Consider the following 14042-nt stretch of genomic DNA (forward strand, 5'->3'; position numbering starts at 1 on the left):
GCCTATCAAAAGAAACAGAACTTAAGGGTAGACTTTAAGCAGAACATACAATCGACAGGAATAGAGAAGGGAGGATAAACTTTATGTTAAGGACAAGTACATATTTTTAGCTTTCTCAACTAACTCAACTCTGCAACTGAAACGGGAAAGCAGCCACATACAATGCATAAATGAATAGGAGTGGCTGGATTTGGCCTTTGGGCCATAGTCTGCCAATCCCTGGTTTTTACTTCATGTTATATAACTATCTAATTAGAACCCTATTAATAATGATAGCCAATTAAGCAAAGGATATAAATTTTATTCCAGGCTTACTCTCACCTTCTTAGGCTTTTGTGTGTGTGTCAGACAGCGTCTCACTCTGTCATCCAGGCTGCAGTGCAGTGATGTGAACACAGCCCACTACAGCATCAACCTCCTGGGCTCAAGTAATCCTCCCACCTCAGCCTCCCATGTAGCTGGCATGTACCACCACAGCAGGCTTATTTTTTGTGGAGGCAGAGTCTTGCCATGTTGCCCAGGCTGGTCTCAAACTTCTGGGCTCAAGTGATGCCCCACCTCAGCCTCCCAAAGTGCTGGGCATGTGCAACCTACACCCAGCCCTCTTATGCTGTTAAAGTTTATATGAAAACCAAAACCTTCAATTCTGCAGGAATCATGACAGGTGTAATTTAATTAACAAAGACACAGTGGTATTGGTAAGTATTTATAGAACATATCATTCGCTTTCTGACAAATAGCATGAACATACCAAGAAGTTCATTCTTTCAGAATGGAAAACTGTAGTTGTGGAATATTTAATGAACCGAATATAAAGCTTTAGTTTTATAAAATAAAGTCATTCATTTTAACTATAACTAGAAAAAGGCAGGTGGGAAAAGAGCATGTGGGAGTATAAAGGAAAAAAGAAAACTGCATTTGAACAACTTGTCACCTTCTGGAAAACTGTCAAAATAAGCTCTCTCCTCTCCCCAACTTGACAGCGGGTGGAGAATAGATGTCCACACAGGAAAACACACTTAAACAACTATTTTCACTAACAACCACACGTGAGATAGGCCACTTTGACTGTGGAACTAACTATGGCTCTGAAGTCACCTCATCAATAGCAAGCTCCAGTACACGAAGAGCTTAATACTAAACGTTTCAAAACATAGGGAAATTTATACATAATATGTTAAGAGAAAATGTCAAACAAAGTCTCCCTGAAAACAAAGAACAGAGTACTTTCAAAGGACAACTACAATCAAGATATTTTGTGGTACACTGCTGTCATATACACTAGTTTCACGCAATAGCCAATTATTTAGTCAGAAGCAGCTACTACTCTATAGGAAACTCATCTCCAACCTGCCAGACTGTAGATGGGCTCTCACACTGAGGGTATCAATACTACTTAGTTGTGTTACAAGCAGAAAAGTTTACTCTGCATCATTGTATGTTACATCTGTCACTTATTCTTATAGCAAAAGGCAGAGTGAGTTCGATAAAAAATTTCTTGTGGGACTACTGTGTGGTAGGCCCTAGTCACTGAGGTATAAAGACTAATGATGACACACCTTATCCCTACCTGTGGGATGATGACTCTACCTGTCAGATGCTGACAAAGTGAAGAGGTCACAGAATCAAATGCCTACACTTGAAGTAATATAAATGAGTGAAGGAGGCTGTGTGTAAAAGAGATAACAGAAGTTGTATACTAAATGGCATCACTAGCACTTGGAGCAACAAACTCTAAGTAGTGAGAACTGCAATGAATTGTAAAGACCAGTCTAATGTTTTTGGGATATAGATTACAAGGCCCAATCTCACCAGATCTTCTATCTTTTGAGAGCAACTGAAAATCTGGATTTTAAATATAAATCTTGTGGTTTTTCAGTATTGGTAACCCATCAAGAATTCTAAAATGATATGAAGGCTATTTCTAGACATCAAGTTCAGACCACAGCTACCTCTGTATCATCACCTCCTTTAGTTTGAAACCACTAGTGCAATAGGTTACAAGCAAACCTAAGCTAAGAATGAGTCTGGGTCTCTATTTTAGATGCAGTTCTAAAAAGTACTGTTCACCTCCAACCTAATGGAGGGTGAATATGCCCCCATATTAAACTCCATTTCCATCCTTTATAGAAAAACTGCTCAAAAAAGTTGTATTTATCTTCAGCTCCTCACCTCTCATTTTCTCCTAAGTTCACTCTAACAATGCTTTCATCCCCGCTATCAACAATGACCTAGATGGAGCTAAATCCAACAGTCAATACTCAGTATTCACTTCACTGACCTACTGCATCATTTGACACAGTTGGTCCCAGCATCCTGACTGACACGTGCTCTTCATTTGACTTCCAGGACACAACTCATTCTAGCTTTCCTCCAGCCCTGTGGATGTTCCTTCTCGATCTCTTGTGCTCGTTCCCCTTTATCACCCTGACATTTAAATGTTGAGACTATTCTCAAGGCTCAGTCCTTGGACCTTTTCTCCTCACAACCTCTATGATCTTGTTCAGTATAATTTCTCTAAAAAAACAACTCCCAAGTAAATTTCTCCAGCTTGAGCCTTCCTCTGTTAGTCAGACGTATACATCTAACTTTCTACTCACCATCTCCTCTTGGTTCAGGAATCTGTCGATAATCTTCTAATAGACAACTTAAATTTCACCTGTCTAAAACCAAATTCTTGAACCTTCACCTTCACTTCTTCTATCAGAAGAGACATCTATTACAATGTCTTCACATTCACTTCCTCTATTGGAAGAGACATCTTAAACTTCACATGTCTAAAACCAAACTCTTGAATCTTCACCTCTACAGTCGTCAACTCAATGACAACTTCATTCTTCCAAAATCATTAACCCTCTTGCTTCGTCTATTTGATACCCTACATTTAGCCACTAGCAAATGCATTAGTTCTGCCTTAAAAAGATACCTAGTACAGTCATGTGCTTCATAAAAACATTATGGTCAATGATGGACCACATATATGACTGTGGTACTGTAAGATTATAATGGAGCTGAAAAGTTCCTATTGCCTAGTGACATCATAGCTGTCGTTAAATCATACTGTTTGTGGCAATGCTGGCATAAACAAACCTACTGTACTGCCAATCATATAAAAGTACAGTACATACAATTTATGTACAGTATAACATTTGATAATGATAAAAAAACTAGGTCACTGATTTCTAAAGTATTTACTATACTTTCTTTGGTTATTTTAGAGTGTACTTCTTCTATTTTTTTTTTTTAAAGTTAACTAAAACAGCCTAAGGCAGGTCCTTCAGGAGGTATTACAGAAGAAGGCACTGTAAATTGTACATTTTTTTAAAAGGCAATAAAAAATTTTAAAAATAGAAAAAGTGCTTAATACCTGGGTGATGTAACAATCTGTACAAAAAACCCTGTACATGAGTTTACCTTGCAGTAAAAGCTCACACGTACTCCCAAGCCTAAAATAAAAGTTTTTTTTTTTTTTCCAAAAAAGAAAATAAAACTCTGACAAAAACAAAACAAACAAAAACCTTAAGGATATAGGAAAGAAAACATTTTAGATAGCTACACTGTGTGTGTGTTTTAAGACAGTCTCACTCTGTCACCCAGGCTGGAGTGCAGTGGCATGATCTCAGCTCACTGCAACCTCCACCTTCAACTACCAGGTTCAAGCGGTTCTCGTGCCTGAGCCTCTTAAGTAGCTGAAATTACAGGCACAACCATGCCTGGTTAATTTTTGTTTTGTTTTGTTTTGTTTTAATTATTATTATTATACTTTGAGTTCTAGGGTACATGTGCATAACATGCAGGTTTGTTACATATGTATACTTGTGCCATGTCGGTGTGCTGCACCCATCAACTCGTCAGCACCCATCAACTCGTCATTTACATCAGGTATAACTCCCAACGCAATCCCTCCCCCCTCCCCCCTCCCCGTGATAGGCCCCGGTGTGTGATGTTCCCCTTCCCAAGTCCAAGTGATCTCATTGTTCAGTTCCCACCTATGAGTGAGAACATGCAGTGTTTGGTTTTCTGTTCTTGTGATAGTTTGCTAAGAATGATGGTTTCCAGCTGCATCCATGTCCCTACAAAGGACACAAACTCATCCTTTTTTATGGCTGTACAGTAGTCCATGGTGTATATGTGCCACATTTTCTTAATCCAGTCTGTCACTGATGGACATTTGGGTTGATTCCAAGTCTTTGCTATTGTGAATAGTGCCGCAATAAACATACGTGTGCATAATTTTTGTATTTTTTATAGAGACAGGGTTTTGCTATGTTGCCCAGGCTGGCCTCAAACTCCTTGCCTAAGTGATCCACCCGCTTTGGCCTCCCAAAGTGCTGGGATTACAGGTACCATCCACTGTGCCTGACTGTGTACAACGTGTTTTAAGTGTATTATTACAAACAAATCAACAGTTTTAAAAAAATTTAGTGTAGCCTAAGTGTACAGTGTTTATAAAGTCTACGGCAGTGTACAGTAATAACATAAGCCTTCATATTCACTTACCACTCACTGACTTACCCAGAGCAACTTTCAATCTTCTAACCTTCATTTGTGGTAAATGCCCTATCAGGTGCACCTTTTTTTTTATCCTTTAGACCACATTTTTACTATACCTTTCCTATGTTTATGTAAACAAATACTTATCACTGTGTTACAAATGCCTACAGTATCCAGTGTAGAAATACACTATATAGGTTTGTACCCTAGGAGCAATAGGCTATACCATCTAGGTTCATGTAAGTGCACTATATGATGTTTGTAAAACAATGAAATCACCTAACAATATGTTTCTCAGAACGTATCCCTGTCATTAAGCAACACAAGACTATGTATCTAGAATCTAGTCACATTTCACTCATAACTCCATCCCCTGGGCTAAGTCACTATCATCTCCCACCTGGATTATTATCATATCCCTCCTAACTGGCACTCCTACTTACTCACATTCACCCTAGTACTCTCAGCACGTCATAAGTGATCCTTTTAAGATGTTCAGTGATACCAGGTCAATCTTGGCTGAAATTGCTCCAATAGCTTCTAATGCACTGTCTCCACATCTAACAAATACTCAATGACAACATGTTTAAAACTACATTCATCCTTTTCCCTTATCCCATTTGTTCCCCCCTGCTATATTTCCTCCCTACCATCAAACATGTCCAAATCAGAAGCTTTATTAATTCTTCCATTTACAGCTAAAATCCAGTTACCAAGCTTTGTAGGTTCTAGTTCCTTAAGATCTCTTAAATCCATCCCCTCCTTCCTTGTTTCCAAAAGTTGACATTTACTTTGTTTCTAACCTGGATTATTGCCTTAACTTCTTTTTTCTTTTTTTAGTGTTTCTTTTGTTTTGTTTTGTTTTGTTTTGTTTTGAGATGCAGTCATGCTCTGTTACCCAGGCTGGAGTGCAGTGGTGCGATCTTGGCTCACTGCAACCTCCGCCTCCAGGGTTCAAGTGATTCTTGTGCCTCAGCCTCCTGAGTAGCTGGGATTACAGACGTGCGCCATCATGCCCAGCTAATTTTTGTATTTTCAGTAGAGACAGGGTTTCACCATGTTGGCCGGGCTGGCTTCAAACTCCTGACCTCCAGTGATCTGCCCGCATCTGCCTCCCAAAGTACTGGGATTACAGGCGTGAGCCACCACGCACAGCCTACATTAACCTTTTTATCTGATCTCTAAACTCCTGATCTCTATCAACTGCTCTCTAAACACCCACCAGCCACTGCTAATCTTTTTTAAAAAATCAAAAGCATGTCATTCAATGGCTTATAATATAATCCTCCTCCTCCTCCTCACTTTCAGGCTAAAGTTTAGGTAATGTTAGGTGAGCACACAAACACCCTAGTGCCTCTCTCCAGCCTTTTCAGTTGCTACTCACTGACCCATAGGATCCCTACCAGAATTCTGGTCATATCAAAAAAAAGTACTTTCTCCCAATTAAGATTCACAAAGGTTGCTCTTGGTGCCTGGGATAATACCTCCCAACTCCATCCCTATGTCTAGGGGACGCCTATCTGATCTGTCCAGGTATCGTTTCTTAAAGGAAGTCTTTGGTACAGTCACAGTATGATTTATATCACTCCCCTTTGTGCTCCTACAACATTGTGTACACCTTGCTCAAACACTTAAATTACATATAATCACTGATGTACTTGTCTATGTTGTCTTAATAGACTATTAGCTCTTTCAGGGAAGAAAGGGGCAATGAATGATCTATTTAAGATTGTTGCAAGATCTATTCAAGACTATTTAGTGGTGTTTTCTGAATAAAAATGCCTAGTAGTTTCAAAACTCAAATTACCTCTACAGCCATGATGATAATAGCAGCTTTCTTTTTGATTGTTGAATTGGCAGGAAGATTTATTAAAGAATGCACACCCATTCCAAGACTACTAATAGGTGGAAGATCCAGCCAATCGGGATCCCTTATTCCTCCCATGCAATCTTTGGCCATTGGATAGATAGTACCATTTCCATCTCGAAGAATAATGGGAGATTCCTATAATAATGGGAAAACGGTAAAGTTTGACTCCTAATCAAAAGATGTATCTGATTTTTACGACAGGCATATTTGTTTTCAAATTAGATTTTAGTAATAACAATAAGAAACCTGGTATTCAAATGTGTTAAATATTCTAAATTTTTGAATAATTTATTAACAAGCTAACCAGAGCTAGACAGACCCCCTAACTTCAGAAAAATGCCACTGTTGTCCTATCACTTTTCAAAAGCAAAAATGAGCCTCTACCTGTCCAGCAGTGAAAATGGCTACATTCCTCTCATTCTGACCAAGGAAAGCAATGCTGCTTGTAGGAAAATTATTTTCCTGTTCTGCTTTTCCTGTAGCAAGATCAAAGATACAGTATCGTACCCAATTTCCAGTCTTCAGAACAGCATGAACACCTTCAGAAGCACATAAATGAGAAGAAAAATTGTTATACATCTTATCTCTAATATAACATCTACAATATTTTAACTTCTCTGGCCACACTTGTAAGTCAATTCAAACAGATACATGCCATTCCATAATGTTACAGACAGGGAACAAAAAAATGCCAATGCCCTGAATTATTTTATCATATTCTCATTTCCTGAACAAGTATTAATGGAATATAGAATACGCCAGCTGAAAAAGTTACAAAATTTACCTTTGGAATCTACATTCACTGCTAATATTTCTGTTTTTTCAGGTATACAAAGCTTTTTAGGAGTCCTTTGGAAACAGTCGGGAACCTTCGGTGTTCCACCAGTTTTGACAACCTGCATGACACAAAAGGAATTTTGCTTTCAAACTCCATAATAAACTCAAGGAGTCAGTTCCAATATTCACTTGCTGAATGACTTCTTTACACTTACCTGCAATTCATCAATTCTAAGTAACCTACAATCCTGCAGGAGAGAAGAAGGGTCAGCATCTGGACCAGAACTGCTCTGACAGTTTGTATTACTGGAAGTTCCTGGAAATTTTACAGCAACATAGGCACCATCCACTTTTAGCACCTGGAAGTATAGGCAAATTCAATGAACATTAAAATAAAATCAACATACAAATTCTATTCACTGAACTAATTTAACGTTAAAGGAATCCAATTCTTTGTATGTTTCTTCAACGATCACCAAGTTATAAAATTAACCTAGACAGACTCACCAAAGTTTTGCTATTGACATCTATATGCAAGGCTCATTTGCTAGAGAAAACTGACCCACGCAGCCACTGATTACAGTCTGTGAATGTTTTCAGCAATCAACTGAAAAACTTAAGTATATAGCCCATGGGATCCTCCCATCTCCCCTCTTAATTACATTAAAGCAGCTTTCCGTCTGACAGAACTTTCTTGAAAATGGCAACATTCTACACGGGCAGTGTCCAATGTGGCAGCCATTAGCCGTAAGTGGCTACTGAGCCCTTGAAATGAAGCTAATGTGACTAAGGTGCTGACTTTTTTAAGTTATTTGATTTTAACAAATTGAAACAGCCACATATACAGCTAGTGGCTACAATACAGTCAGCACAGGGATAGGGTCAGCAATGCACAGAAAGACAAGCACAGAACTTGAAACCAGGACAAATTTGGGTCCCGCTTCTGCTACTTGATGCTTTTTATTTTAAGCCAGTATCTTATTCTTAGAAGAAAACACCCACCCATAAACTACAGGTCTATTTTGAGAATCAAATGAAATAGTATATGAGAAAGACCTTTGTAAGCTGCAGAACCTAGTATATCTGCTCTTTCCTTTAAGTATAAATGAAAGACTATCACATTTCAGAAACTACTGAGTAATCCTGAAAACCTTTACTTTACAGACATTCTACAACTGCAAGTGCATTTTAAATATGTATCAGTAGAAGAGTGAAATTAATGGCATTCAAACTGATGATTTCTTAGAAGGCAAAACTTTCTTCAGGGTGAAGAGAAAAAGTGGAAGGTGACTTGTAAAAAGATTTTTCAGTACTATGTAAGAATTTTAAATGTCAGGGAAGATGATCTCAATTAGAACTGTCTAACAGATCCAAAGAATGGGCTGTACCAAAAAGTAATGTATCTCTGTGCAACTTTTCTACAAATCTAAAATTATTCCCAAATAATAGGTTTTTTTAAAAAAGCAACAGATCATCACAAATGCTCAAGGAGAGGCAAAATCTCTTTGTCAGGGACTGAGAAGATAGATCTGCATCAGATGCAGGGTGCAACTAAAGATACCACTGAAGCTAACCAATAAAACAGCCCTGAAGAAAGGACTCAAATATGAACCACAAATCCCTGGATAACCAAGATCATTATAGTTCTGTTAGTAATTAATTCTTAGGTATTTTGAACAAACCTTGCCAACAGGAACATTCTTGACATCTTCCACAAAAACCACTTCCCGAAGAGACCACTGCTCTTCATTCACCTTTTCTTCTTCTTTTGGTGCAGGGGTTGACCGTCGTCGTTCTTAGACAACAACAAAATGGTAAGTACCAAAAAGAAAATGTAAAAGAGACTTTATAGATTTCATCTAAATTTATAAGAAAGACTATCTTTAAATGGATACTAAGTGAAAGTTCTCAAAAATTTCCTAAGCTACTGCTTTATGAATTGGAGTTTTCTAATCAATCTGTACTTCAAATAAATTCACAGTGAAAAACAACAATAACCATTAATGTTTAACTGTATTAACACTAGTATAAACAAGTGCAAAGAAATAGGATAAAATGTATTTTGTACTCCCAAAATTAGGGTTATCTAACCAAAGTTTAAAAAGGAAGATCTGCCAGATAGTTTTAAGAAAATTATCGCATAACTACTAAAGTCTAACTTTTAATTTCCTAAATTGCAAAGCAATTACATCATAAAATTTATTTTAAGGGACTTTTGAAAATATTCTATCCATGGTGTGGTAGTAAGTTTATAAATTCTACAAATTTTGAGCAAAAGTTGTGACCAAGACATAACCAATTTACAATAATAAGAGTCTCAACAAAAGTGAGTAGACAGACTAGCTAGTGGCAATTATTTCCTTCTATTACTATAATGAATTTCACATATCTTTTTAAAACTCTAATTCTGAAAAACAACAGAAATAGTCAACACTGTAAATACCATCTTTCTATTCAAAGAAAGTTATGCAAAAAAAAAAAATCAAAGTAATAGAGATACAAATTATATAAAAAGATGTAAAAAATGATATGAGTTGCCTTAAATCAGAAACAAACTAAACACAGCTGTCTGCATGAGACCAATTTTGACCAATGTGTACAACAAATAAAACTTACTATATGGCATTGATGCACTGCTGGCAATTGAGGACGCATCACTACAGGTGGATGCTGGAGATGGTGGAGGACCCATTTCTGTTTTCACTGGCTCCTGCTTACTTTCAGGCCTGAGATAAGAAATAAGATTTTCCTTATAATTAGATAAATGAAATAATGGAAACTAGCATTTTTTAAAGACACCACAAGTATTTTCTTATAAGAAAATGAATATTAAAAATATTTTTATTAAATTGTGTATTTATACTAATTTTTTACTGTATATTTTTAAGACTCAAGAATAAAAGGTACACAATGCATACTTTCAAATAGTGGTTTAATATGGGAAGGAAAAATATAAAAGCTACCAACAACTTGAGACAATGATTCAGATAAACTTTACCTAAAAATAACAACAAAATTTACACTTAATTTATCAACACAGCTTTATCAAAGCCTCTTGAGCACGTAAGTTTCACACTGCAACACTGCTAAGATTTGGATATGGCAATTTAACCGAAAAAAAAAAAATGGTAAAGGCAAGTAAGTAAAAAGCCCATTAGACCATTAATTTCTTAAGAGTTCAAAGAAGAAACTCTAGTCACAACGGTTTATAAACATTTATTCTTAAATGATCTGGTGACAGGATTAAAAAACTAGCCTTCTTTGAGTTATTTAATACTCTGTTTAAGAAAATAACTACAGCAACTAAATGGCATTCTACAGATGGTACAAACATATATATTTTTATTCATTAAAGGGTAGAAATCAGTTTTTAATCAGAAAAGCCACTGATTACTCACAAATTTGTTATTTATATACCTATTATAATCTGGACCATCATCTTAACCCTCCTGTCTCCTATTACTCTCATCAGAAATTTCACCTGAGTTTAGAAACAATCCAAAAGAAAGCCGGTATTATTTTCACTGGGATCTTAACAAGAGTGATCTGGATAAGCACACAGCGAATACTCCTGGCTGCTCCACAAGTGCTGCGATGGTGGGGAGAAGCCAATACTGACTAATCACTAGCATACCTTTAAAGTGAATGCATTTCGATGACTGGCAAACAAGGGTACTACTGACATGAAAAAGACTATGTTCTTAACATTTAATTTCACTTAGTTCTTTTGCTAATATTTGAAATGGCTGACTTAAAGGAAGATCTTGAAAAACTTCATAAATTACAGGCTTTAAATAGCATGTTCTATTCTAATCTTGTTTATATTTGTACACATCAAAATTATTTCAAATGTTCTTTACAAAGTTCGTAAGACAATGAAAATGTTTTGTTACTTTTATTTTTAGTACAAAATTCAACGTAATTAGAAGAAAAGTCTACAAATCTTTTTTTAAAAACCAAGACAGAGAAAGAACACTAAAACTAAAAGCAAAACCTTAATTAGGTATAAAGTGCAATAGCTTTGGTTTGTTAAAAATTACATTTAACTTAACAGTAATCACTGTTTCTACATTTAAGTTTGCACTTTTGACACTGAGAATGACAGCAGTAAAGTCAGTAAATTTATAATCATAACATCTGAGTATAAATGGAAAGTAAACTAAAAAAGTTTGGAGCCTTAAAAAGCTGTAGGTACAGTAAAATCCCTATCATTTTTCAATGACTGCATACATTTAGAAAAAAAGAAAATACACTGATGTTTTAAATGTTATTTCTAGAACGTGATTATCACTACTCTCCCACATAACTATACTGGTCACCTATATTTTATAAGATTAAGAAAAAATGTTATTTAACAATTTTACTAAAGTTTTAAAGTTCACATACCAAACAACCAAATTACAGTACAAACGATTATTTTTAAAGATGAGTAGATGCTTCTAAAAGCACAGGTGTTAAGATCTCTGTACCACTCTCCAAACAATAAGCCAGCCCCAGAAATGTGGGGCTATACAAAATTCAGTGGTGTTTCTATTCACAAATCCCTTCAACCCAAAAAACGTTTACAAATTCTTTACAGATATTTCCCTCTTGAGTACATTAACCTGTAAAAAACCCTTTCAATAATCAAGATGTAGGGCAGGAAGTTAGGTAGAAATTAAGATGATTACACAAGGAGAGAGGAGAATGTCGGCTTAATAGTAAGGCTTAAACATGTTATTACTGCCACAAAACACCTGCAAAGGATATCGCTAATAACAAAACAAGGGCATCAAAAGAACGCTACAATGTCATCTGGATATTAAAATCAACTGTTTTAATACACAAATATTAGCCAAGTTAGAAACAGTAAAATTTAGCAATTCCTTTCGAATTTCCTGGGAACCTTAACAAGACCCTATCATGTTAAGAGTTTACAACTTCACTATATACCTCTAAGTCTTCCGGATTATTCCCATTCATATGCAGAGCAAACAAGGAACTGGTGTAAAAGTACGATTAGTTAAGGTATAGTACTTACTTAGCTTCAGTGGTTTTGCTAGCTTTTTCCATGTTTTTCAAGCTTTCAGGAGATCTAAGTTGAAATCTACAGCTGTCATTCATATTCCAAACTGACTCCATTAAGACACCAACTTTAGGAATCCCAGCACTAATTGAAAATGCAACTGCTCCAGCATGATAAAGAGGGTTATTTCTCAAGCATACCTAGCAAACAAAAGAAAACCATCATCAAGATGACATAACTTTAAATATATATATACATATAAAATATTTATTTCAAATGGATGAAATATAATACATAAAAGTACTGGGCTTCCTAGTTTCCCAATATAATCTTACCCAATCAATAAGGCTGAAAAAGCATCACCTTAAAGGTCTTCATTAAGAAAATTTGTTTCTAGGCTGGGCGTGGTGGTGGCTCACGCCTGTAATTCCACCACTTTGGGAGGCCGAGGCAGGTGGATCATGAGGTCAGGAGTTCAAGACCAGCCTGGCCAAGATGGTGAAACCCCATCTCTATTAAAAATACAAAAATTAGCTGGGCGTGGTGGCACGTGCCTGTAATTCCAGCTACTTGGGAGGCTGAGGCAGAGAACTGCTTAAACCCGGGAGGCGGAGGTTGCAGTGAGCCCAGATCACACCACTGCACTCCAGCCTGGGCGACAGAATGAGACTCCATCTCAGAAAAAAAAAAAAAAAAGAAGAAGAAAAAGAAAAGAAAATTTGTTTCTAATATTAAGGAACAGGAATAATTTCAACAATTTTGCTAAAAATTTAGCATTAACTTTAAATTTTCATGCAGCAGATATCCCAACCATTCTGCTACAAACAAACAGAGCAGAAACATCAGAGAAGAAACTAAAAGGCATTATCACTTAAAAAGCAAAATGTGAATAAAACAATTATACTTGTCTGTTTCCTACAATTTGAAATAACTTTTTCCCTTAATTCATGATAGGCTCTATAACTTCATCTCTATAGATGTGTCTTTCTTCCAGAAGACTATTGTTTCTTGCTAGCCAGAAGGTTCCATGAATAATTTTTCTTTTAAATTAAAAAAGAATATGTAGACATTAGTGTCAGAAGTTTAACTGCGTTCAGGAGTAAATAACCTACAGAGGAAAAAAAAAAACTCTCACTGTCAGGGACTAACCTCAGGTCATACTCTGAAAACCAATGGCCTTCAAGACAGCACTGTTAAACACACCAACAATATCTCCATCTTAGATAGAAACATTTTTTCTGGAGATACCTTTTGATTTCTCCAATATCCCAATCTTACTATGTGATAGATGACCAGAGGTATATACGAAGATCATGATTTTTTGTGGCTTATAATTAAATGAAACAAACAAAAGAAGACGGTGGTACATTTGAAAAGTGCAGGAACTGGAAACATTGGCTTAGAGGTACAGTTCTACCAAAGAATAGTTGCGTATCATTAACTCTAACTCCGTGGCATAAAATGAATAGTTCTTAAGATGACCTATAAATACAGATGCTGCTGAATACTCTAAGTGACCAACAGTTATTTTTGATGTTAAGACATGAATATTTTCCTTGTTCTGCAGCTGCAACTGCCCTCAGCCTCCAGTATTCTACATGTTTAAAATACAACTTTGGTTCTATACTAAGGTATTTTAATATGTTATCTTTCAGCAATTTAGTGTCAAGCTTTTTTATTGATAGCTTTTCTCCAGTGCATCTTTAAAGTATTTTTTCTGCTCTCCCTGCCTACAGTAATGCCATCCTACCTGCTGATATGGCAGCTGCTGCAACATCCTGCTAGTACATGAGTGCAATTAAAGAATGTCCAGGATATCTGAAATCAGTATTTAAATAAAATAGGCAAAGGGGGGATCCTACAAAGGAGGAAAAGAGGGGCAAAGAGGGGGGGTAG

At 36.3% G+C, this 14042-nt stretch overlaps 1 protein-coding gene across 3 annotated transcripts in view; it reads right to left on the minus strand.

Moving 5' to 3' along the window:
- The window catches only part of UBR5 (ubiquitin protein ligase E3 component n-recognin 5), a 154963-nt gene that overhangs the window by 52572 nt on the left and 88349 nt on the right, over positions 1-14042 (minus strand). For all 3 annotated transcript variants that reach the window (XM_011983491.1, XM_011983490.1, XM_011983492.1), the window contains exons 14-20: positions 12162-12346; positions 9758-9867; positions 8824-8936; positions 7357-7500; positions 7149-7260; positions 6749-6903; positions 6302-6499 (exon numbers count right to left, since the gene is read on the minus strand). In XM_011983491.1, the coding sequence (XP_011838881.1) occupies positions 6302-6499; positions 6749-6903; positions 7149-7260; positions 7357-7500; positions 8824-8936; positions 9758-9867; positions 12162-12346 (1017 nt within the window). The remainder of the gene's footprint in view (positions 1-6301; positions 6500-6748; positions 6904-7148; positions 7261-7356; positions 7501-8823; positions 8937-9757; positions 9868-12161; positions 12347-14042) is intronic.

The sequence above is a fragment of the Mandrillus leucophaeus genome, unplaced genomic scaffold (assembly GCF_000951045.1).
Source record: "Mandrillus leucophaeus isolate KB7577 unplaced genomic scaffold, Mleu.le_1.0 Scaffold250, whole genome shotgun sequence".
NCBI classification, from domain to species: domain Eukaryota; kingdom Metazoa; phylum Chordata; class Mammalia; order Primates; family Cercopithecidae; genus Mandrillus; species Mandrillus leucophaeus.